Source organism: Engystomops pustulosus, chromosome 10, assembly GCF_040894005.1.
Source record: "Engystomops pustulosus chromosome 10, aEngPut4.maternal, whole genome shotgun sequence".
Taxonomy (NCBI): domain Eukaryota; kingdom Metazoa; phylum Chordata; class Amphibia; order Anura; family Leptodactylidae; genus Engystomops; species Engystomops pustulosus.
In genome coordinates, this window is record NC_092420.1 from 84695819 (window position 1) to 84719798 (window position 23980).

The 23980-nt window shown below is 45.1% G+C and overlaps 1 protein-coding gene across 3 annotated transcripts in view; it reads right to left on the reverse strand.

Annotated features, from left to right (window-relative positions):
- Positions 1 to 15685: 15685 nt before the first annotated feature.
- The window catches only part of DDAH1 (dimethylarginine dimethylaminohydrolase 1), a 47912-nt gene continuing 39617 nt past the window's right edge, over positions 15686 to 23980 (reverse strand). For all 3 annotated transcript variants that reach the window (XM_072128699.1, XM_072128700.1, XM_072128698.1), the window contains exons 3-6: positions 22915 to 22988; positions 21772 to 21891; positions 19995 to 20138; positions 15686 to 19158 (exon numbers count right to left, since the gene is read on the reverse strand). In XM_072128699.1, coding sequence (XP_071984800.1) covers positions 19042 to 19158; positions 19995 to 20138; positions 21772 to 21891; positions 22915 to 22988 — 455 coding nt within the window. In that variant the 3' untranslated portion in view covers positions 15686 to 19041. The remainder of the gene's footprint in view (positions 19159 to 19994; positions 20139 to 21771; positions 21892 to 22914; positions 22989 to 23980) is intronic.

Consider the following 23980-nt stretch of genomic DNA (forward strand, 5'->3'; position numbering starts at 1 on the left):
TTACGGACGTTGTCATACCCAATATGTTGTGTTTTGTTTTCGTTTAATTTACACTTTTTTCTGTTGTATTTGATTATTGCATGGGATGGGACTTCAGGGGACTTTTATTCTTTTTTTTTGCACCTTTTTTTCAAACTTTTTTTTTACTGTTTTATGTTGTCCCAGGGTGGGACATGAACAAGTGATCATTTGATCACTTGTTCATTGTAATATGCTACAATACTAATGTATTGCAGCATATTAGATATGCATTCTGCATAGGCTGACAGCTGCACAATCCTAGCAGACTGCTACTGAAGGCAGCCTTGGGGTCCTTATCGGAACTCAGGGCTGCCATGGCAATGATTGGCACCTCCGTTCCCTGCACGGAAGGTCCTGGTCGTCGCTGCAATGCGCTATATACATTATGACAGTGGCATAAATAGGGTTAAACGGACAGGATCGCGATAGTCGCAATCCCGGCTGTTACTGTGGTTACTGCATACTGAGTACAGCCTCTGAGCCCGAGCGATCGACATGACGTAATTCTATGTCAAGGTGTGAGAACTACCCACATCCTATGACGTAGTACTACATCAGGGTACGGGTAGGGTTAATAGGGGTGGGTCTGCTTTAAGGGGACCAAATACGTGATGTGTAGTGCAAGCCTATTAGGAGACAGAGTATATAATGTCAAGTGTGGTAATGTAAGAGGGGTGGGACCCAACAGTAGATATTATATGATGTGTCGCGAACGAACCAGCTCTTATTCCTGAATGATGGGATCCGGCTCACCTTAGAGAGCCAATGGCTCACTTATCCTCGCCCCTTACCGGCTCACCACGCCCCCTTTAACCCGATACAACCAGATTAAAAATGGAGTGGTGTAACTGATTGGCCTGATATAAAAATATAATAGGGAGCTGTTCAGGAGCCAGAAGAGCCAGCTCTTCCTCGTGAGCCGTAATTTCCATCACTAGTAGATGTCACTTCCTGTCCTGTGTCTCTCTTCCTCTTTCTCTCACCATAAGACCATGAATAAACATGTCTGTTGCCTGGGGGTGTATAATACTGGGGTTATATCACTCTGTAGTATCCACATATACCTCACACGTCATGTACTAGTGTAGAATCAGCTTCCATATTATATATGAAATAATTATTACCTCAGAAATCATAATTATCACAGGAGTTTATGTAATATGTCTCCTCATATATATAATCTTGTTATCTTATATATGGCAGACATGACGGTATGTCAGCTTATTACCTCATACACTGTGCATATGGCTGCTTAGTGTTACCGTGGAGAAATCTTTTATACTATTATGTGAAGATGACACATGGGTGACCTGCTCCCAGTTACCTCACAGATCGCTATATGCTCCATGGGAGTTTTATTACCTCACACACTGTTAATATGGATTTTTTTTTATTACGTGGGGTCTTTCTGTTACTTAGAGCAGATATGGCTGATATATCACATATTACTGCAGAATCATGAGTCCTGGTGAGCTGGTGATAGAGAGGAGAAGGGCTGAGGATAGATGTCAGCCATTGCTGTGCTCTCTATAGAGGAGGTCACATGTATCACACACTGGTGAGAGAGGAGGAGCCGGGGAAGGAGTGAAGCTGAGCCGGTGCTGATGGCTGGTGGTCATGGAACATATTTTCCTGGTTTTGTGTGCCTGAGCTTTTGTGGCCTCGAGGTCCATCTACCTCTATAAAAATATATATATATATTTATGGCTATTTTTATATTTTACATATGGCTCCCTATATACTTGTCACCTCTCGAGTCGGTACGTTTTTGGCTTGGGATATTTTGCAGACCTTCCTATTTAATTTAAATTTGAAATGATAAGTTAAAAACAGAGACGGAAACAAATGTCTCTTCCGGTGGACGGGTATATAAGAACAGGTGGGCATTGGCTATCTGTGTTCAGAGCAGAAGGCTCATTATATACCATTATTACATTATGTTATGAGGCCTTGCTCGTTAATGGTAATAGCCTGTTATCTGGCGAAACACATTTAAAGCGGAGCCTCTGAGGTATTTTGCGATTTGGTACGATTACGTTGAAATGTCATTCTTACATATTGCTTCACTGATATACTGTGAGAGGCTTAGACAAGAGTAAGATTTTGATATATATTACATACATACTGAAAAATATTACCCCCACAAAAAAACATGGGTATTGCCCCCTGGTGTAAGGGGGGACCATCATGGGTATTGCCCCCTGGTGCGGAGGGGGACCATCACAGGTATGGCCCCAATGTGTGAAGGGGTGAGCATCATGGATATGGCCCCCTTGTGTGGAGGGGTGACCATCACGGGTATGGCCCCCTGTTGTGGAGGGGTCACCATCAGGGGGATGGCCCCCTGGGGTGTAAGGGTGACCATCAGAGCTATGCCCCCTGATGTGGAGGGGTAACCTTCACAGGTATAGTTCCCTGGTGGAGGGGTAACCATCATGGGTATTGTTCCCTGGTGGAGGGGTAACCATCATGGGTATAGTCCCCTGTTGTGGAGGGGTAACCATCATGGGTATAGTCCCCTGGTGTGGAGGGGTAACCATCACGGATATGGTCCCCTGGTGTGGAGGGGTAACCATCACGGATATGGTCCCCTGGTGTGGAGGGGTAACCATCATGGGTATAGTCCCCTGGTGTGGAGGGGTAACCATCATGGGTATAGTCCCCTGGTGTGGAGGGGTAACCATCATGGGTATAGTCCCCTGGTGTGGAGGGGTAACCATCACGGGTATAGTCCCCTGTTGTGGAGGGGAAACCATCACGGATATGGTCCCCTGGTGTGGAGGGGTAACCATCACGGATATGGTCCCCTGGCGTGGAGGGGTAACCATCATGGGTATAGTCCTCTGGTGTGGAGGGGTAACCATCACGGGTATAGTCCCCTGGTGTGGAGGGGTAACCATCACGGATATGGTCCCCTGGTGTGGAGGGGTAACCATCACGGGTATAGTCCCCTGTTGTGGAGGGGTAACCATCATGGGTATAGTCCCCTGGTGTGGAGGGGTAACCATCACGGATATGGTCCCCTGGTGTGGAGGGGTAACCATCACGGGTATAGTCCCCTGTTGTGGAGGGGTAACCATCATGGATATAGTCCCCTGGTGTGGAGGGGTAACCATCACGGATATGGTCCCCTGGTGTGGAGGGGTAACCATCACGGGTATAGTCCCCAGGTGTGGAGGGGTAACCATCATGGGTATAGTCCCCTGGTGTGGAGGGGTAACCATCACGGATATGGTCCCCTGGTGTGGAGGGGTAACCATCATGGGTATAGTCCCCTGGTGTGGAGGGGTAACCATCATGGGTATAGTCCCCTGTTGTGGAGGGGTAACCATCATGGGTATAGTCCCCTGGTGTGGAGGGGTAACCATCATGGGTATAGTCCCCTGTTGTGGAGGGGTAACCATCATGGGTATAGTCCCCTGGTGTGGAGGGGTAACCATCACGGATATGGTCCCCTGGTGTGGAGGGGTAACCATCACGGATATGGTCCCCTGGTGTGGAGGGGTAACCATCACGGATATGGTCCCCTGGTGTGGAGGGGTAACCATCACGGATATGGTCCCCTGGTGTGGAGGGGTAACCATCATGGGTATAGTCCCCTGGTGTGGAGGGGTAACCATCATGGGTATAGTCCACTGGTGTGGAGGGGTAACCATCATGGGTATAGTCCCCTGGTGTGGAGGGGTAACCATCATGGGTATAGTCCCCTGTTGTGGAGGGGTAACCATCATGGGTATAGTCCCCTGGTGTGGAGGGGTAACCATCATGGGTATAGTCCCCTGTTGTGGAGGGGTAACCATCATGGGTATAGTCCCCTGGTGTGGAGGGGTAACCATCACGGATATGGTCCCCTGGTGTGGAGGGGTAACCATCACGGATATGGTCCCCTGGTGTGGAGGGGTAACCATCACGGATATGGTCCCCTGGTGTGGAGGGGTAACCATCACGGATATGGTCCCCTGGTGTGGAGGGGTAACCATCATGGGTATAGTCCCCTGGTGTGGAGGGGTAACCATCATGGGTATAGTCCACTGGTGTGGAGGGGTAACCATCACGGGTATGGTCCCCTGTTGTGGAGGGGTAACCATCACGGATATGGTCCCCTGGTGTGGAGGGGTAACCATCACGGATATGGTCCAGTGGTGTGGAGGGGTAACCATCATGGGTATAGTCCTCTGGTGTGGAGGGGTAACCATCACGGGTATAGTCCCCTGGTGTGGAGGGGTAACCATCACGGATATGGTCCCCTGGTGTGGAGGGGTAACCATCACGGGTATAGTCCCCTGGTGTGGAGGGGTAACCATCATGGGTATAGTCCCCTGGTGTGGAGGGGTAACCATCATGGGTATAGTCCCCTGTTGTGGAGGGGTAACCATCATGGGTATAGTCCCCTGGTGTGGAGGGGTAACCATCACGGATATGGTCCCCTGGTGTGGAGGGGTAACCATCACGGGTATAGTCCCCTGGTGTGGAGGGGTAACCATCATGGGTATAGTCCCCTGGTGTGGAGGGGTAACCATCACGGGTATAGTCCCCTGGTGTGGAGGGGTAACCATCATGGGTATAGTCCCCTGGTGTGGAGGGGTAACCATCATGGGTATAGTCCCCTGGTGTGGAGGGGTAACCATCACGGATATGGTCCCCTGGTGTGGAGGGGTAACCATCACGGGTATAGTCCCCTGGTGTGGAGGGGTAACCATCATGGGTATAGTCCCCTGGTGTGGAGGGGTAACCATCATGGGTATAGTCCCCTGTTGTGGAGGGGTAACCATCATGGGTATAGTCCCCTGGTGTGGAGGGGTAACCATCACGGATATGGTCCCCTGGTGTGGAGGGGTAACCATCATGGGTATAGTCCCCTGGTGTGGAGGGGTAACCATCATGGGTATAGTCCCCTGGTGTGGAGGGGTAACCATCATGGGTATAGTCCCCTGGTGTGGAGCGGTAACCATCATGGGTATAGTCCCCTGGTGTGGAGCGGTAACCATCATGGGTATAGTCCCCTGGTGTGGAGGGGTAACCATCACGGATATGGTCCCCTGGTGTGGAGGGGTAACCATCACGGGTATAGTCCCCTGTTGTGGAGGGGTAACCATCATGGGTATAGTCCCCTGGTGTGGAGAGGTAACCATCACGGATATGGTCCCCTGGTGTGGAGGGGTAACCATCATGGGTATAGTCCCCTGGTGTGGAGGGGTAACCATCATGGGTATAGTCCCCTGGTGTGGAGGGGTAACCATCACGGATATGGTCCCCTGGTGTGGAGGGGTAACCATCATGGGTATAGTCCCCTGGTGTGGAGGGGTAACCATCATGGGTATAGTCCCCTGGTGTGGAGGGGTAACCATCATGGGTATAGTCCCCTGGTGTGGAGGGGTAGCCATCACGGGTATGGTCCCCTGTTGTGGAGGGGTAACCATCATGGGTATGCCCCATGGTGTAGAGGGGTAACTGTCACGGGTATAGTCCCCTGTTGTGGAGGGGTAACCATCATGGGTATAGTCCCCTGGTGTGGAGGGGTAACCATCACGGATATGGTCCCCTGGTGTGGAGGGGTAACCATCATGGGTATAGTCCCCTGGTGTGGAGGGGTAACCATCACGGATATGGTCCCCTGGTGTGGAGGGGTAACCATCATGGGTATAGTCCCCTGGTGTGGAGGGGTAACCATCATGGGTATAGTCCCCTGGTGTGGAGGGGTAACCATCACGGATATGGTCCCCTGGTGTGGAGGGGTAACCATCACGGGTATAGTCCCCTGGTGTGGAGGGGTAACCATCATGGGTATAGTCCCCTGGTGTGGAGGGGTAACCATCATGGGTATAGTCCCCTGGTGTGGAGCGGTAACCATCATGGGTATAGTCCCCTGGTGTGGAGGGGTAACCATCATGGGTATAGTCCCCTGGTGTGGAGGGGTAACCATCACGGATATGGTCCCCTGGTGTGGAGGGGTAACCATCACGGGTATAGTCCCCTGGTGTGGAGGGGTAACCATCACGGATATGGTCCCCTGGTGTGGAGGGGTAACCATCATGGGTATAGTCCCCTGGTGTGGAGGGGTAACCATCATGGGTATAGTCCCCTGGTGTGGAGGGGTAACCATCACGGATATGGTCCCCTGGTGTGGAGGGGTAACCATCACGGGTATAGTCCCCTGGTGTGGAGGGGTAACCATCACGGATATGGTCCCCTGGTGTGGAGGGGTAACCATCATGGGTATAGTCCCCTGGTGTGGAGGGGTAACCATCATGGGTATAGTCCCCTGGTGTGGAGGGGTAACCATCACGGATATGGTCCCCTGGTGTGGAGGGGTAACCATCATGGGTATAGTCCCCTGGTGTGGAGGGGTAACCATCATGGGTATAGTCCCCTGGTGTGGAGGGGTAACCATCACGGATATGGTCCCCTGGTGTGGAGGGGTAACCATCATGGGTATAGTCCCCTGGTGTGGAGGGGTAACCATCATGGGTATAGTCCCCTGGTGTGGAGGGGTAACCATCATGGGTATAGTCCCCTGGTGTGGAGGGGTAGCCATCACGGGTATGGTCCCCTGTTGTGGAGGGGTAACCATCATGGGTATGCCCCATGGTGTAGAGGGGTAACTGTCACGGGTATGGTCTCCCGGTGTGGAGGGGTAACCATCATGGGTATAGTCCCCTGGTGTGGAGGGGTAACCATCATGGGTATAGTCCCCTGGTGTGGAGGGGTAACCATCACGGATATGGTCCCCTGGTGTGGAGGGGTAACCATCACGGGTATAGTCCCCTGGTGTGGAGGGGTAACCATCACGGATATGGTCCCCTGGTGTGGAGGGGTAACCATCATGGGTATAGTCCCCTGGTGTGGAGGGGTAACCATCATGGGTATAGTCCCCTGGTGTGGAGGGGTAACCATCACGGATATGGTCCCCTGGTGTGGAGGGGTAACCATCATGGGTATAGTCCCCTGGTGTGGAGGGGTAACCATCATGGGTATAGTCCCCTGGTGTGGAGGGGTAACCATCATGGGTATAGTCCCCTGGTGTGGAGGGGTAGCCATCACGGGTATTGTCCCCTGTTGTGGAGGGGTAACCATCATGGGTATGCCCCATGGTGTAGAGGGGTAACTGTCACGGGTATGGTCTCCCGGTGTGGAGGGGTGACCATCATGGGTATAGTCCCCTTATTTTCTACAATGCATCCTTATACAAGACCCTGTTAGGTTACATCCCTGGGGCTCTAAGTTGCATTAAAGTAAATTGGACCTCTGAGCCGGGAGGTTTGCGGCTGGGAGAATACAGAGTAAGTGCCAGGCATGTTTTGATAAGATCTCTGGCTTCAAGGATCCATTACAATTAATTTATGATAATTACTAATGTTTCAAAATAGTTTACTGTCTTTCTTTCTTTTGACCAGTTTATGCTTTTCTCAGGTGTCCTAGGAAGCAGCAGAAACAATGAATGAGACCAGTAGGAGGAACGGGCTGCCCCAAATTAGTGCTGGTCCTTGTCAAGATATATTTTCAATTTACCCTGTTAGCCTAATAACCTGTTTGACTTGATTATTTCTATTGGGAAAAGAAGGTGGTCTGGTCGGAAACTGCAGGGGGAGACAGGGAAACTGCAGGGGGAGCCAGATATTCAGGCAAAGTTACATAAAAACTAAGCCAATTATGGTGGACGTCGTCCATTTATGTGGATAATAGCCAAATCAAAGCGGAAAACTTCCTCCCCTTTCATCTATACTATTTTTGTCTTCGTTACTATATTCATGGTTTATAGGGCATATTTGCATCCTGGTGTTTGGTGCGTCATAACTGGTGGGCTTAGAATGGTTCTCTAGAATTCTTCGATATTTCTTGTATTTTAATAGAACAGGGTTCAATGCTCCGTACAAAATAGGTTCCATAGGTTTGTAAGTTGAAAATGTATGTACCGTATATACTCGAGTATAAGCCGACCCAAGTATAAGCCGAGGCCCCTAATTTTACCACAAAAACCTTGTAAAACCTATATATTTTTTACTCGAGTATAAGCCGAGTTTGGGTTTTCAGCACATTTTTTGTGCTAAAAAACTAGGCTTATACTCGAGTATATAAGGTAAGTCGAAACTGTATATGTTATTATTGTAGATCCAGACAAATTTTTTTTTTTTTTGCCCTGTGACAATTGAAGTTTCAACATTTTTTGCTGTAATGGGATCAAGGATTATCAATAAAGCTTCATTACAGACACCTTACAGCCTGAGACTATAGTAATAGCATCAAATCTAAGTCCAAGTAAGATAACGATAGTTTCGGCACCAACCACTAATGATCAACAGATCTCAAAGTACGATGACTCGCCTCGCCACAGTTCTAAATGGTGTTGCTCAGCCAGAAATAAGTGGTATGAATATAGAATATATCCCAGAGAAAAGCGAGGCGGCACTCACCGAGGTGTAGAACTCCTTTATTCAAACAAGGTGCAGTACAAGGGTAGAGCGGGGCCAGACGAAGGGCCGCTTTGTGCTAGATCGCGCTTTCTCAGAGACCTTCAACAGAGGTCCTAGTGGGCAGAGGGGTCCGTCTGTAACTAGGGGTCATCTGTAAGTCGGGTGTCCTTAAGTAGGGGACTGCCTGTAAGGCTACATTCACACTACTGTATGGAGGACGTATATACGGGCGATATACGTCCTCCATAGACGGCAATGGGCGCACAGCGTGCGGCACCGTACCGCTCCGTACCCGGGAAAAAGATAGGACCTGTCCTATCTTTTCCCGTAATACGGCCCCGTGCGCCATGTATCTCTACGGAGAGGGGCGGGGGTGAGCTGCGCTTAGTTCCTCCTCCTCCTCTCCCCGTGCACTGCCGTTGCCCGCTATGGTACGGTACGGGCGGGCAACGGCAGTGTGAATGTAGCCTAATACAGTAAATACTTGTGTGACTTAACGTTTAGCTTACTAACTTAGATCATGGTTACACTATTATCATACTTTACGTCCTTGTTTCCTTTAGGTGCATTATTATCGCTGCCAATTGTTAGTTCCTGTCAGACAAATTTTTGTAGAATTGGACTGTGCTACTCTACTTGGTCATTTCTTTGCTAGTCTTGCAATAGCATCTTTGAGGACTAACGTCCAACGGCCTCTGTGGCGGCGGAGGAGTCGGTAGCGGAGAGGACTGGAGGAGACCTTCCGGGTCTCAGAAATTTGTATTAAATCTAGGATTCTTATAGTTCTGTTCTGTGAACTGTGATGTATAAGTAAATGTGCTCCAATGTGATATCTGCTCCTGTGTTGTGTGGGGGGTTTGGTTGTTATTTTTAGGTTATATAATGATTTATAATACTCTGCATAGGTATCTGCAATCGCTTGCGGATTAAACATTTTGTTTTGGTCTTTATCGAATATGTAAGGGATCTTTTGCTTCAATCTTTTATTTTGAATTTTACTTGCTAATAGTTTCCCTGCCAGTAGTATTTCACTCCTGCTTTCCTCATATTGAAGTTTGAAGTTTGTGTTGATATATTTGATACAGCTCATATCTCAATTCCTTTGTCTTATTTTCCATATTCTCGGAGGGGTCGTTTTTGTTTTGAGTATTAACCCCTACGGGACGCAGCCTCTTTTGGCCTTAAGGACGCGGTCCCATTTTTCAAATCTGACCTGTGTCACTATAAGTGGTTATAGCTTTGGAACGCTATAAGATATCCAGGGGATTTTGAGATTGTTTTCTCGTGACACATTGTACTTCAAATTAGTTTAAAAATTTGGATGAAATCTTTTGCGTTTAGTTATGAAAAAAACCAAAATTTGGCAAAAATTTGGAAAAATTCTTTATTTTCAACATTCTAAATTCTCTACTTTTGATGCAGATAGTCATAGCACCCAAATAAATTCATAACTTACATTTCCCAAATGTCTGCTTTATGTTGGCATGGTTTTTTAAGATTCCACATATTTTACTAGAATGTTATGAGGCTCAGAATTTAGGTATCATTTTTCACATTTTTTGTAAAATCACCAAAACCCGTACTTAGATGGACCTGCTCAACTTCTAATTGACACCGAGAGGCCTAAATAATAGCGAGACTCATAAATTACCCCATTGTGGAAACTACACCACTCAATGTATGAACAACCACTTTTAAGAAGTTTGTTAACCCTTTAGGTGTTTTATAGGGGTTAAAACAAAATGGAGGTGCAGTCTGCAAATTGTAATATTTTTTCACAATACACTCATTTTGGGTGGAAAATTAAACATTTACAATGGATTAAATTAAAAAAGGCTCCACAAAGTTTGTTACCCAATCTCTCCCGAGTACACGGATACCCCATATGTGGTGATAACCTGCTGTATGGGCGCACGGCCGGGCATAGAAGGGAAGGAGGCGCCATGCAGATCAGATTTGCTATGTCACATTGTACAGGCTAAAATTTTTTTCTTTTTTTAATGTGGACCTATAGGGGCTTATTTCTTTTGCCACATGAGATGCACTTTTCTGGTACGTAATTTCGGGGAATCTATAGGCTAATTGGTGAGATTTTATTAACTCTTTGTTGGTGGAGGAAATGAAAATCATCACTTTTTAGGAAGATTTTTGTTTGTTTTTTTTTGGCCGTTTACCATACCATAAAAATAGTATATTATTTTTATTCTATGGGTCGCCACGATTACGAAAAGACCTCATTTATATAGATTTTTTATTTTTTCCCATTTTTACTGAATAAAAAGTAATTTGGCAAAAATGTTGTTAATTTTCGCATCACCGACTTTCATATGCATAACTTTTTTATTTTTCGCCTCACAAATCTGTTTAAGGGCTTATTTTTTGCGAGAAGGATGGTTCTTTTTAGTGGTCTTATTTTAGATTGCATAACATTTTTTAAATTAATTTTTAGAGCATTTTTTATAGGGTATTAATTGAAAATTGTCTTTTTTTTGGAGCTTTTTTTGGGGGTTTTTTAACGGGGTTCACTTGGCGAATCTAATAATGATTCTGTTTTATTATTCAGATTGTTACGGACGCAGGGATACCAAATATGTGGGGGTTTTGTGTATTTTATTCAATTGTACTGAATAAAAACCAATTTGGAGAAAATCTTGTTCATTTTAGCATCACCATCTTTTCATATGCATAACTTTTTTATTTTTCGGCTGACAAATCTAGTTAGGGGCTTATTTTTTGCGAGAAGAGTTGTTCTTTTTAGTGGGCTTATTTTGGAGTGCATAACATTTTTTAAATCACTTTTTAGAGCATTTTTTATAGGGTATTAATTAAAAATTATCTTTTTTCGGAACGTTTTTGCGTTTTTTTTTCTACGGCGTTTACCGTGCGGGTCCAGTAACGATTCGGTTTTATTATACAGATTGTTACGGACGCGGCAATACCAAATATGCGGGGTTTTTTTGTGTTTTTGTGTTTTTTATACTTTATTAAGTGTTTTTATAGGAAAGTGACATTTTAGGGGCTTATATTTTAATGTATTTATTTTTTATTTATTGTAATGTGATAACTTTAGTGTTTTTTACTTTTTTTTACTTATACATACTTGAACTTAAACCAGTGATGCTCTGATCACCGGTTTAAGTTCAATACACTGCTCTACAATACTATTTTATTGTAGAGCAGTGTAAACTGTCTGAGCAAGCTTGCGCATGCTCAGACAGTTTACAGTCAGACCCGGAAGGGGTCTGGCTGCCATGGCAACCGGGCAGCTCCGAGGCACATGCCAGTCCTCGGAGCTGCCCAGAAGTGGATCGGATCCCCCGGTAAGCGGCACGGGGGATCCGATTCACGGCGCAGACACCCTTACACGCCGCGGTCATGCTTGACCGCGGCGTGTAAGGGGTTAACACCCGCGATCGGAGCCGGCTCCGATCGCGGGTGTTAGCGCAGGCTGTCAGCTGTACTAGACAGCTGACAGCCGCTGCTTCTGGTGCCGGCTCCGTTCGCGAGCCGGTGCCAGAAGCAGGACGTTATAGAACGTCCCCGTGCGCTAAGCATCTAGCCCCGGGGACGTACTATAACGTCCTGGTGCGCCTAGGGGTTAATTGATTTTAATAGGGATTTGGTAAGAGCTAATTACTTCTTTTTTTCTTTTGATGCTAAATCTTCTTACCTGATTTAAAAAAAAAAACGCATCCGTTTTTGTCCGTTTACCATGCGTTTGGCTGCTTAGAACCTGTTTATCTTAATAAATAAAGGTTCAAAGCAGCCAAACGCGTGGTAAACAGTAGACTACGGATGCGTTTTTAAACGGACTGAAAACGTATGCTTAAAAAAAACGGACCAAAAACGCCACAGGTGGCATCACCCTTAGGCCACCTTCCCACGGCCGTTGGGGGGGCCTATATATGGCCAAAGTATATACGTCACATATACTTCTCCCATAGGCCGGCAATGGGCGCATTACAGGATTTACGTGAGATTCCTGGATACATAAAATGTTGCTTTTTTAAATGCTTCATTCCAGAGTACTGCCTCTTTTTAAAGGACTATTTAACCCTTTTACATGAATTTTTGTAATATTAAATGATTATCGATTTTTTGAGAAATGCTGAGATGGACACTATACCTTTACATAGCCAAATTTGTCACCTGAAAAAGTCAAACACATAATTCAACTTAATAACAATGCAATAACATATCATGAAAAACAATAGTGGTGACATCCTAAAGTAGTGGAGGGACACTAAGAATGGAAAAGTTATGGAGTAAGGATACACAAATCTGGTTTGCTATGAACTTCTTAGGCCGCGGTCACACGTACCGCTAGGCGTCCGTTCATAACGCGACGCTAGCGTACAGGGGGAGGTCCGCGGCCCGAACGCATATGCGTTTCCAGAGAAACGCATGCGATCGGCTTAACAATCGCATGTGTTTCCCTGGAAACGCATGTGCGTTCGGGCCGAGGACCTCTCCCTGTGCGCTAGCGTCGTGTTATGACGGACGCTTAGCGGTACGTGTGACCGCGGCCTAAGGCTCCAAGATGCCTGAGTGACGCGGGGAGTGGGGGGGGTGTTAGAGTTAATACAATCAGTGTGATCCCCGAGGTGCGTTGTCCGACGAGGATTCGGATCTGCTGCGATTCACTAAGGTCGTGTGTCCAATTTTCGGCATGTATCGCTCCCCGCTCAGGTCCGCCGGAGTTCACCTTCTTCTTCCTGGTGCATGTGAGTGCATGTCTTGCGGCACAATTTTGAATGTTAAAACCCGCGCATTGTCCGAATCCGTCAGATCATCTGACGGCCTGCCCTCCGATTTGTGTTGCGTGAAAGCCAGCGCCGATGCGCCATAATCCGACTGCGTGCGCCAAAACCCCCTTCGAAATGCAGCGCACATTGGAAATCGTCGGGCATTACGACGTTAGTGCGGACCACGTACCCTTAGTAAATGAGCCCCACTGTAGAGGACTTGAACTTGGTTGTTGCTTTATTCTTGTTCTCCACCAGGTGGCGGTGCTCCACTGGTTTCTTCTTCTATGGTGATGCTGTGTCTTCGTCTCCAGGGGGCAGCAAACTCCACCTCCGCATTAGATTTGTGGCATCTTTAGGGTTATTGAGCACGTGGGTGACTCCATTTCTGGAAATTAGTAGTTTCACTGGAAATCCCCATGTTTTGTTCTCTTAGAATCTTGGTTGTAGGAGCAAATTCCCTCCTTCTATTTAGTGTAGCAGTGGACAGATCAGTGAACACCACTATGGGGAGAAGCACTGCTGTAAACATTTCTGCTGGGGGGGCTGCTGTGGACATTTCATAAAAGGGGGCTCTGCTTTGCATATTTTATTAAAGTGAGTCTCTGCTGTGCCCATTTCAGTAGATCAGAGCTCTGCTGCAGACATTTGATTAAAGGAGGCTCTGCTGTGGACATTTCTGTAAAGGGGGGGCTGCTGTGGACATTTCTGTAAAGGGGGGGCTGCTGTGGACATTTCTGTAAAGGGGGGGGGCTGCTGTGGACATTTCTGTAAAGGGGGGGGGGGCTGCTGTGGACATTTCTGTAAAGGGGGGGCTGCTGTGGACATTTTAGTAAAGGGGGGGGGTGGCTGTTGTAGACATTTCAGTAATTTTTTTTCCTCATTGTGAAAAGGTCAAGGGGTCATTATAGGTGTGTGTGGGGCTATAGAAAAAGGGATATTATAGTGTCCCCTTTTTTGTAGCCGCCTTCTTATATAGGCCGACTACAGAAAAAGCAGCACTATCAGGAGAGGCTACAAGAAAGGGGGCATTTTTAGGCCAGGGGCTGCTGGAAAGGCACATAATATGGGTTGGGGTTAGATATGAGGTATTTGCGGGGAAAACAATTTTTTTCCAAGGGACCATGGTAAGGGAGTTACCCAACCCTGTTTGTAGAAAAAAAAAAAAAATTGGGGTGCAGCCGGTCCCAGGATACAAAAAGGTTTAGGACCACTGTATTAGAGGATGTGCAGGTGATGTAGGTCATTGGTGCCGCTGCAACTACATATCACATTTATATCTGGCGACCCATGTCCATGTGCTGCAGCAATGTCTGTGGCGCACCACAGTTGTGCATCGGCCATCAGACCCTGCTCCAGCACCACAGTGAGTCACAGCGCCCTCTTCTGTCTATGACGGGAGTCACTTCCCCCCTGGCACCATTGAAGTAAATATGCACCTCCACTCCCGGGATGGTGGGCACTATCCAGAACTGGCTGCGGTGGTGTCACTGAGCGGAGGAGATTAGGCCTCGGGGAACAATTCCAAGGGTGGATTTCAGCTGCAGAGCACAGAGGCCGGGGCATCCAGGGGCAGCACCCACATCTCCTACACTGTCTGGGACATCTGGTCTGGACAGTAGGTGAATGGAGGGTTTCATGCAGTTAGGGAATGTGATCGGCTTTCGTTAATAGATGGGCTATAATTGGGCACAATTGTAGATCATCATTAAATTACTTTTATGAACAGTATAAGATAAAAGCATATAGAGTAGATAGAGCAGTACTTGGAAATCCTAACATCCAGACACACATTTGTTTGGATGCTTAGGAGACCCTAGTCTTGTGAACAGCCCAGGGTCCATCCGCCACTGCCTCGTCCCAGGACCTGTCTTTAACTGCTCCTCTCACATCACCTCACCCTGACTAACCCCAAACTAAACTCAAGACTGAACTACCAATATACCTTATAGGCTAGTCCCAGAAGAGGCTTTTTTTCCCCCAACAATATGATGGCCATTAGTCCAGGTTTCAATCAGCCTGTAGTAATAATAAACAACCACTAGGGGTCAACATTACATTTGTTATGGCAATTGCATTAAATATGGCACTCTAATAATGCCTTCTGGGTTTATATACTTTGTGAAGTGCAGCCAGGGGTCCAGGTTGATCAGTTACAGGGTTACAGATCTAACACATGATCTGCTAATCGCAGGGTGACCCATGTCTAACACCGTGTACAATTTGCTGCTCTGCCTAGGGTGCCACACTGCCTGGTCCCGGCTCAGGACACAGGTGTACAAGTTGCAGGATGACACAAGGTCCAGTTTAAGGTTGTTTGTATGTTGCAGGACGACGCGGCACAGTGTCAGGTTTGATTATACATAAGATCTGGTCAAGCACCATAAGCAAGTTGCAGGATGACACAGATACATAGGAAGCAGATTAGCCCTGTAAAAGTTGTAGGGTGACGCAGAGCAGACGTTACCGACATGAAACAAAGAATATGAAAAACTCTCAACATTACAATAAATTCAAGGTGACTTTTATTAAATCAACAGGAAAACCCATTACATGAAACAGGACAATTCAGAAGGAAACCATAATGTCACAGGAACACGATCCGGTCATATGTGATCCTGACATCTACATACTGGACGTCTAGAGAAAACCGCACTGGTGCCAAGATGGTGACAAGAACAGCAGCCGTATACTGGACATCTGTCCACCCAGACTACACACATGGGCATATCCGGGGTCACTTATACTGGTGACTGCAGAACGTTATATGGGACTCTAAACCAATGCAAAGAAAGCAATTCTGAGAGACCTATAGACAATACTGGTCTTCCAAACCGGGCCCTATTCCTCTATAGGCCCCCTCTGCGACTGCACTAAGTCCGCCCCATACTCCTGTGATACACAATGTCTTACTACTCATCTGCATCTATATTCTAAATACAAATGTTTCCGGTAAATACCTGAGTGTACATTATTCACAGCATAAATTTTTTTTATTCCACATACATTATACACCAAATTCAGGAAAAAGTTATCACCATATACAGATTAAAGATCACAATACCCTAGAAGATACTTTGTACGTTACAACTATGCGGTGGTCTCACCCTGTAGCAGCTAACTGGAAGTGGCTTCTTCTCTGGTGGTCAAATGTGAATTCCTGCCTGCAATGCTACACTTCCCCTCTAGGCTGCGCTGCAGGAGAAATGAGACGAGAGAGAGACAAACTGGAGACTTTTATATAAAAGGGATTGTCTAGATGTATGTATTTACACTATTTGCTGCCTATAGTGCATCATAATTATGCAGAATAATGCCCTATAACATAGCTAGGGGGCAGTCAAGAGGACTTATTAACTAGAACTAGTGTTAGGGTGAAGACACACGTGGCGTTTTTGGGCGGTTTTTTAGTTAGTGCGTTTTCAGACCGTTTTTTGAAAATGCATGCGTTTTTGACCAGTTTGAATTAAGATAATTGGTCAAACCTGTCAAAAACGCATGCGTTTTCACCCTTAGGGTGTCTTCGCCCTTAGGGTGATGCCACACATGGCGTTTTGAACCCGTTTTTGGTCAGTTTTTAAGCAGTCCGTCCAAAAACGCATCCGTTTTTTTGACCAGTTTTAAGTAAGATAATTGGCCAAACCTGTCAAAAAATGGAAGAGTTTTCAAAAAAACCCATGCGCATTTGGACGGACTGCGTAAAAACGGACCAAAACCAGGTTCACAACGCCATGTGTGGCATCACCCTTATCCTGGGCCACAATTAGCCGCCCATGTGATTATAGGTACCGTTTTGTGTATACAGCTCCGATGACCTCAATATAATAATTCTGGAGCTTCTTTTTCATAGAATGCTACATTGTGTCGTCCCTCTGTTATTCTTCCTGATGATTAAAGGGGTGTTCCCATTTCAGAAAATTAATGGTACCGTTTGTACTATAAAAAGTTGAAGCACATTTCCAATATACTTTCTGTTGTGGTTTTCTAGATCTCTGCTTGCTGTCCTGCTATAGAAAGCTACTTCCTGTGTACAGCAATCTGACCATGGTCACACAGGTGCACGGCTCGTTAGTATCATAGAGAGTAATCAGAGCCGTGTGATATAACGAGCCATGCACCTGTGTGACCATGGTCAGGTTTCTGTCCACTGGAATTAAACATTTCTATAGAAAACAAGCTTTCTATAGAAGGACAGCAAGCAGAGGTCTAGAAAACCAGGAGGAATTGATACAAATTTAGAACCGATAGGGCATGTCAGGTTATGGATGGAGGGACATATTCTATTGTCAAGGGGATCGGGGGAATGCTAACAACCATTTGTCAGTTTATCCATACATTGTCAGGCGGAATAACAGAGGGAAGAGACAAATTAAAAACGGAAAAAAAAAGGATTAGAATTGTTATGATAAGAATTGCGATTATTTACCAAATTATAAGGTAGAATAGCCAATAGAGACCCATACCCACCATCTAACCTTGTCCTTCACCTGTACAAAAGAAAGTTTCAGAAACTTTGCCCAGGCCCTTGTCGGATAACAATTTTTTTTTTTTTTTCACACAGTGTCAGATTGTAACATGTGCACCACAATTATTTCCTAGAACAATAATTATACAAATTTTCTAAAATTCTAGCTTGCTTGAAACACATTTGAGAAAATGCTAACAGGTGATCAAAAAGACAAAAAAAAAGTTTTTACCATATATGATTCTGTAGAGGGTCACCAAGCTCATAGGCACAGTGGAGGGGACTTCTGGGGTTGTGTCAATATTAAGCTAGTTCCCTTCCCGTACTGAAAACACGATTGCTATACAGATACTATAGTAGTACCGCGGGGGCGGGGATTTAGGTGGGAGGCGGGGTATAAATCTGCAAAACCATCATTCATAGTTCCTAGACTGAACACCCACTTTGTTCAGGTGTTGTGTCTAGTACTCAAGCTCAGTTTTAATCGTTTGATTTGGAATAAGCTTTAATACCAGATCCAACCCGGAGACAGATGTGGTGCTGGAGCCCATTAAAGGGGTTGTACAAGATTAGAAAAACAGTTTCTTCCTCCCTATTCTGTAACACAACTGTCAGGCAGTGCCAGCTCTTTCCTGAGCTTGTGTCTGGTACTGCAACTCAGTTATACTGAAGTGAATGTGGCTGAGCATGGACAGATAGGGCACGGTGTTAGAGTCCATATGCAACAAGTTTTTCTACTCATAGACAAATCCCTTTAATAGGTTCATTGTCCAGTCATTGGCTGGAAATCCACCTTGGAATATTCCTGAGCTTTATCCTTTACTATGGAACTTGACCATTTTCATTACAAAGGAAGCAAAGTGAACAATCAAATCACTTTTTAAAGAATTGGTCTCTCATTGGTGGTGACAAAAGCCACACCCCCTCACTGAGGTTGGTAAAAGTGGGCGGGGTTACACAAACATAGTGCTCAAAATGCAATTATTCCAGAAAAAAAACAACAAAAATGTACGTATATATATATATATATATATATATATATATATATATATATATATATATCTCCCACCACTATGGAAACTAGTAACCCTCCTCCTCCCAAACAACAACAAAAAAAAGTGTAAAAAATTTAGCAAATTTGACATGGTTTGGTACTTTATTCCAAAATGATTGAATTCCAAGTGATCGATCAGGCTCTGCATGAGAATTTAAGGCGTTTCTTAGATGAAAAATGGGATTTTACTTAATGATTTCACTACTGGTCAGTAAATTTAGCCCTCAATTTTCTATGTGGATTTCTCGTAGTATCAGCTCGGTGTTGGATTGTCAGGTAACGGACGTTGGAGGAGTGGCCACAGTGTGCACTTGTCTCCGGGCGCACTTGTCGCAGTCCAGGCTCTCAGAGGTTTGGCGACTTGTTTATCAGTAGTGAACAGCAGGTCAGGCATCCGTCCACTTTAGACAACTCGGAATTGGCCACAGGAATCAGCATGTGCTCCTTGAGCTTCTCAAAAACCTACAAAAAAAGGGAAAAATTTATTGGAATAATCAAAAAATATTTTTCTAAAGATCTCCAACGTGTACCTATTTCTAAGAACTCCAAGTTATACATTACATTGTAACAAATGGACAGCAAACATACAGCCTCGGGTCTTAAAAAGATCCAAGGCTGTCATGGAGACATGTAGTCGTTCCCCAACGACGTTACAGATAGCGTCCATCTAAGCACGCGACGCATGCTGCAGGCTTATTAGGGCCTAACACTCGCGATTGGTGCTGGTTTGCTGCTATATACTCTCCCAACCTTCATCACACATCGGTAAGGAGTTAAAATGCCTTTGTCAGCATTCTGAATCATTGCAGTACTTTAGAAAACTTTATTTCACATTACTTGGCGTGTCCTGAGATGGGAATAATGTGAAATAAAATGTTATTAAACAACTGAAATGATTAGAATACCAACAAAGAGTATTTTTACATTTTGAATAGCATAGACTATTATAACCTGTCATCAGCTAAAAATTTACATTCCAGGGACAATTTAAATTGGAAGTGAAATTAGAGATACTGTGGTCAATTGTAACACAATTACTACAATATTATTGAGCTTTCCACAGCCTGGGATCAGTTGTAAGAGGCGATGAGGTTGTTAGCGCTTTGTTACTTTCACATAACAGGAAGTGAGATTAACTTTACAGATGCTGTGGTAACAATTGACCAAGGCATCTCAGGTGATCTAGGACCATAAACTAAGCGATTTATGCTTCTGGGTTTCTACTGTGTAGGTGGCTATGCTGTATACAGAGCCAGTCAGAGCAGTCATGGAGGGCTATCAGGTTTTCTATAACTTACTTTCACACTCTCAGGGAATTCCTCGGGTGCCCGGTGCAGCAGGACATGACCTTTCCCGGGAACGTTCAAATAAACGCAGTTGGCAGCGGCATCATCGGGGACGGTCAGCTTGTCATAGCGATGATCGCTCATCTGCTGCATGGTCTGCAACACAGCAGAAACGTCATTCATTATGTGTCCAACTCACAGACAGAACTTGTTAGGACCCGTTTTGGGTCATATATGTGATCTGGCATGTTATTCCATAAATTTGTATGGCTCTGAATCAACAGGTTAATGAATCCTGCAGTCGGTGACCCCATATCCTCATGGCTTTCCTCCGATCTGTGTCATGTCCAAGCAGATGTAAAATCTTCTGGTTACAGTCTCCCTGGTGTGATAGAGATGGTTCTGGTTCTGGTGGAGGAAACTGCAGACTACGGATCTCCATAAAATGCAGCCAACCACAACCCAGACAGCTTAAAGGGCTGGTGTAAGGGGTCGCGGGTCAGAGACAGAAGCGAGAGATGAAATTGTTCTCCCGTGAAAGAACATCTTGTCGCCTTCCAGCTTGGAATCATCGTTACATCCCGCAATGTTACGATGATGTTCTATGTAGGAGACACACATAGGAATTTGAAGATTTAAAAGGGATTGTCCAGCCACATCAAGAGTCAAATCAGGTTTTCACATAAGTAAAAGCATAGGGGATTACTTGCTGTTAGGTGGATATTACCATTGTGGGACCCCCACGGATCACGGGAATGGTGGTCCGTTGGTGGTCGCACATGTGTCTGTTGCTTTATTTAACTCTATGACAGAGAGAGCAGAGCACAGTACAGGCAGTCCCCGGGTTACGTACAAGATAGGGTCCATAGGTTTGTTCTTAAGTTGAATTTGTATGTAAGTCGAAACTGTATATTTTGCAATTGTAGATCCAGACAAAAATTATTTTTTGCTCCAGTGACAATCATTTTATCAAAATTTTTTGCTGTAATGGGACCAAGGATTATCCATAAAACATCATTACAGACACCTTACAGCTGATCATTGCAGCCTGGGACTATAGTAACATCCAGAGACTTCACCAGGGGGGAGAGGGGTCCTTCTTCAACTAGGGGTTGGGTGTCCTTGAGTAGGTGGACCGCCTATACTCAGTTCCATCATTGTCATAGACCGTCACTAGACAATCATTTGGGGTACATCAGACTTTTATTCTCCTGATCTGTGGATTGGGGAAAACCGGATGTGGCTGGACAACCCCTTTAAGGAGACCTGTCATCTCCCGCATCCTCTTCTATGATCAGATCATGTAGATGCAGTACTAACCATCATAACTAGAACAGCGTGTACATCTCTGGAACAAAACTGAGCTAATATTTACTATATGTTTTACTCTAGGTTTTGGGGTTCTGCACATTCCAGGAACCTGCCTAGAATTATACAAGATCCGTGTGTGTCACCTGCATAGTAAATATAGGTCAGGTGACCTCATGGCGGAGACATTATGCAGATACATATTGTTATATTTGCTCATTATAAGCCTCAGGCTTTGTTCTCCTCCATCAGTGATGCAGAAGAGGACAACAATGTCCAGCACAGACGTCATCGGGGACACAATGTACCAAATGGTTGCAATGTAGAGACCTTACTATGCTGTAACGATAGATAGAAGGGGAGGTGGCAGTAACTTCTCCCAAATTAGTTGCCGATTTGGAATGGGGTAACAGATACAGTACAAATTCAGCAGATCGTGTCCTCGGGGACCTGCGGGCTTCTTAATAAAGTCACTCGGTACCTTAAGAGCTTTCTGAGCTGCCTCGCTGGAGCCGATGACGATGAGGTTGGGTCCGGCCATGCTGCACAGACTCTTCAGATGCAAGTAGTCGCTTACGGGGACTGTGGACACTGCATAATCCTGCGGGAACAGAAGAGAATTTGGGAGATTAACACTTAGGGTGTCCAAATTTTTTTCTGAGCATGTCTATTGTAGAAGTTTAGGTAATGATAGGAAGATGTGTAATGGATGGAGAAAGCTGCTGCCAGATCCAATTACAAGTGACTTCTGACCCAAGGACAAAATGATCAGCCATGTGGACATCCAACATGCCCAATCCTTAGCTCTTTGAATATATATCATCAGAGAAATCTTATCTAATGTAATGTGAATGGAGGAGCTTTGGCTACACTCTTTTAGATTATCTATCAACTGCAGCTCTATGTATCCTTAAAGGGCTATTCCCATTTCAGCAAGTGAATGTTATTGTGTGCATTATAAAAACTTATACAATTTTCCAATGTACTTTCTGTATCACAGTTTTCTAGATCTCTGCTTGCTGTCATTCTACAGGAAGCATCTATGTTTACTCCAGTGGATAGAAATCTGACCACGGTCACACAGGTGCACGGCTCGTTAGGATCATAGAGCGTAATGAGTGGTATGTGATATAACGAGCCCTGATATAACGAGCCATGGTCCGGTTTCTGTCCACTGAAAGTAACATAGAAGGTTTCCATAGAATAACAGCAAGCAGAGATGTATAAAACCGTGTTACAGAAAGTATAGTGGAAAATTCTAGAACTCTCTAATAATACAACAATAACATTCACTTGCTGAGATGGAATTACTCCTTTAAGGCAGTGTTCACATGTGGAATTTACATTGCATTTTGAAACCCAATACAACAGCTCAGGAGAGGAGATTTGCCCAATTACATTGCTGTTTACATTTGTCTTTACAAAACGAGATGTTAACACAATGTAACTGCATGTGTTTACATCACATTAACATTTGTTTTGTTAATGCTATGTTAACACATGGATTATTTTGTAAATGCAAACATTAACATCAATGTAATTAAACAACACAAGACTCTTTTCTGTGTCCCCAGTTTCCCATTTATAATATGCAGTATAACGTACGATCTTATCTCATTCTTACCTTAAATGTGTCGGCCAGGATCTCTGCTCCCCGCTGGTTCGTTCTTTTGGATAAACCCACAAAAAACTCTCGCCCTGAGAAATGATAAAAAACTTGGATTCAACACAAACGGTACACAGTGCATGTTATCACTCAGCGCTGCCACCTAGTGTATTCCCTCGGATTTACAGACCATAACTCGCGCAGAGGTCCTGGTGCCTAAGGGTGAAGACACACGTGGCGTTTTTAGGCCGTTTTTGACCAGTTTGAATTAAGATAATTGGTCAAACCTGTCAAAAACGCATGCGTTTTTTACGATCTGAAAACGCACTAACTAAAAACGGCCTAAAAACGCCACGTGTGTCTTCACCCTTAGGCACCAGGACCTGTAAATTGAAAACGGATTGAAAACGCATACGTGTGACATCACCCTTAGGCTGGGACATTCATGTATCTATAGGGGTGGAAAGTAGCAGCTGCACCAATGTCCTGATGCCGGATGGGGCCTAAAAATCTCACTTATTTAACTATTTAAAAAAAAAAATCCCCTAAAGTCAGGCAAATATGACTCTTCTCATCCTATTTTCATATGAGAGGAGTCTAGAGGTTGCAGGGGAGAGTCATCTTTTGTTCTTTAGCACCTAGAAACCTGGGATTTACAGACCATAAGTTTATCCTTAGGTCATGTAGTTAAAGGGGTGAACAAATTCAATCAGGTGAAGTCCTACTTTATGAATAGCTATAGACGTGTTCTGTCTCCTCCATGTGCTACACATGATTCTACCGAATCACGGACATGCAAGGAAGATTTGGCTTTAAAATTGGGGAAAAAAAAACACTATAGAAAGTATAGGAATAGAAGGTCAATGGATGGTGAACATGGACAGCAGAGGCTTAGGCTGGGACAGTCATGTAGCTACAGGGGGGGGGGGGGGGAAGAGAAGTAGAAGCTGCACCAATGCCCTGATGCTGGAGGGGGCCTAAAGACCCCTCTTTTTAATAAGCAAACATAAGTTTCTACAATAGATAGACTGTTACTGATGGTTGGGTTATAGATTCTATGGAGGAGATTGTATCAGGTACAACT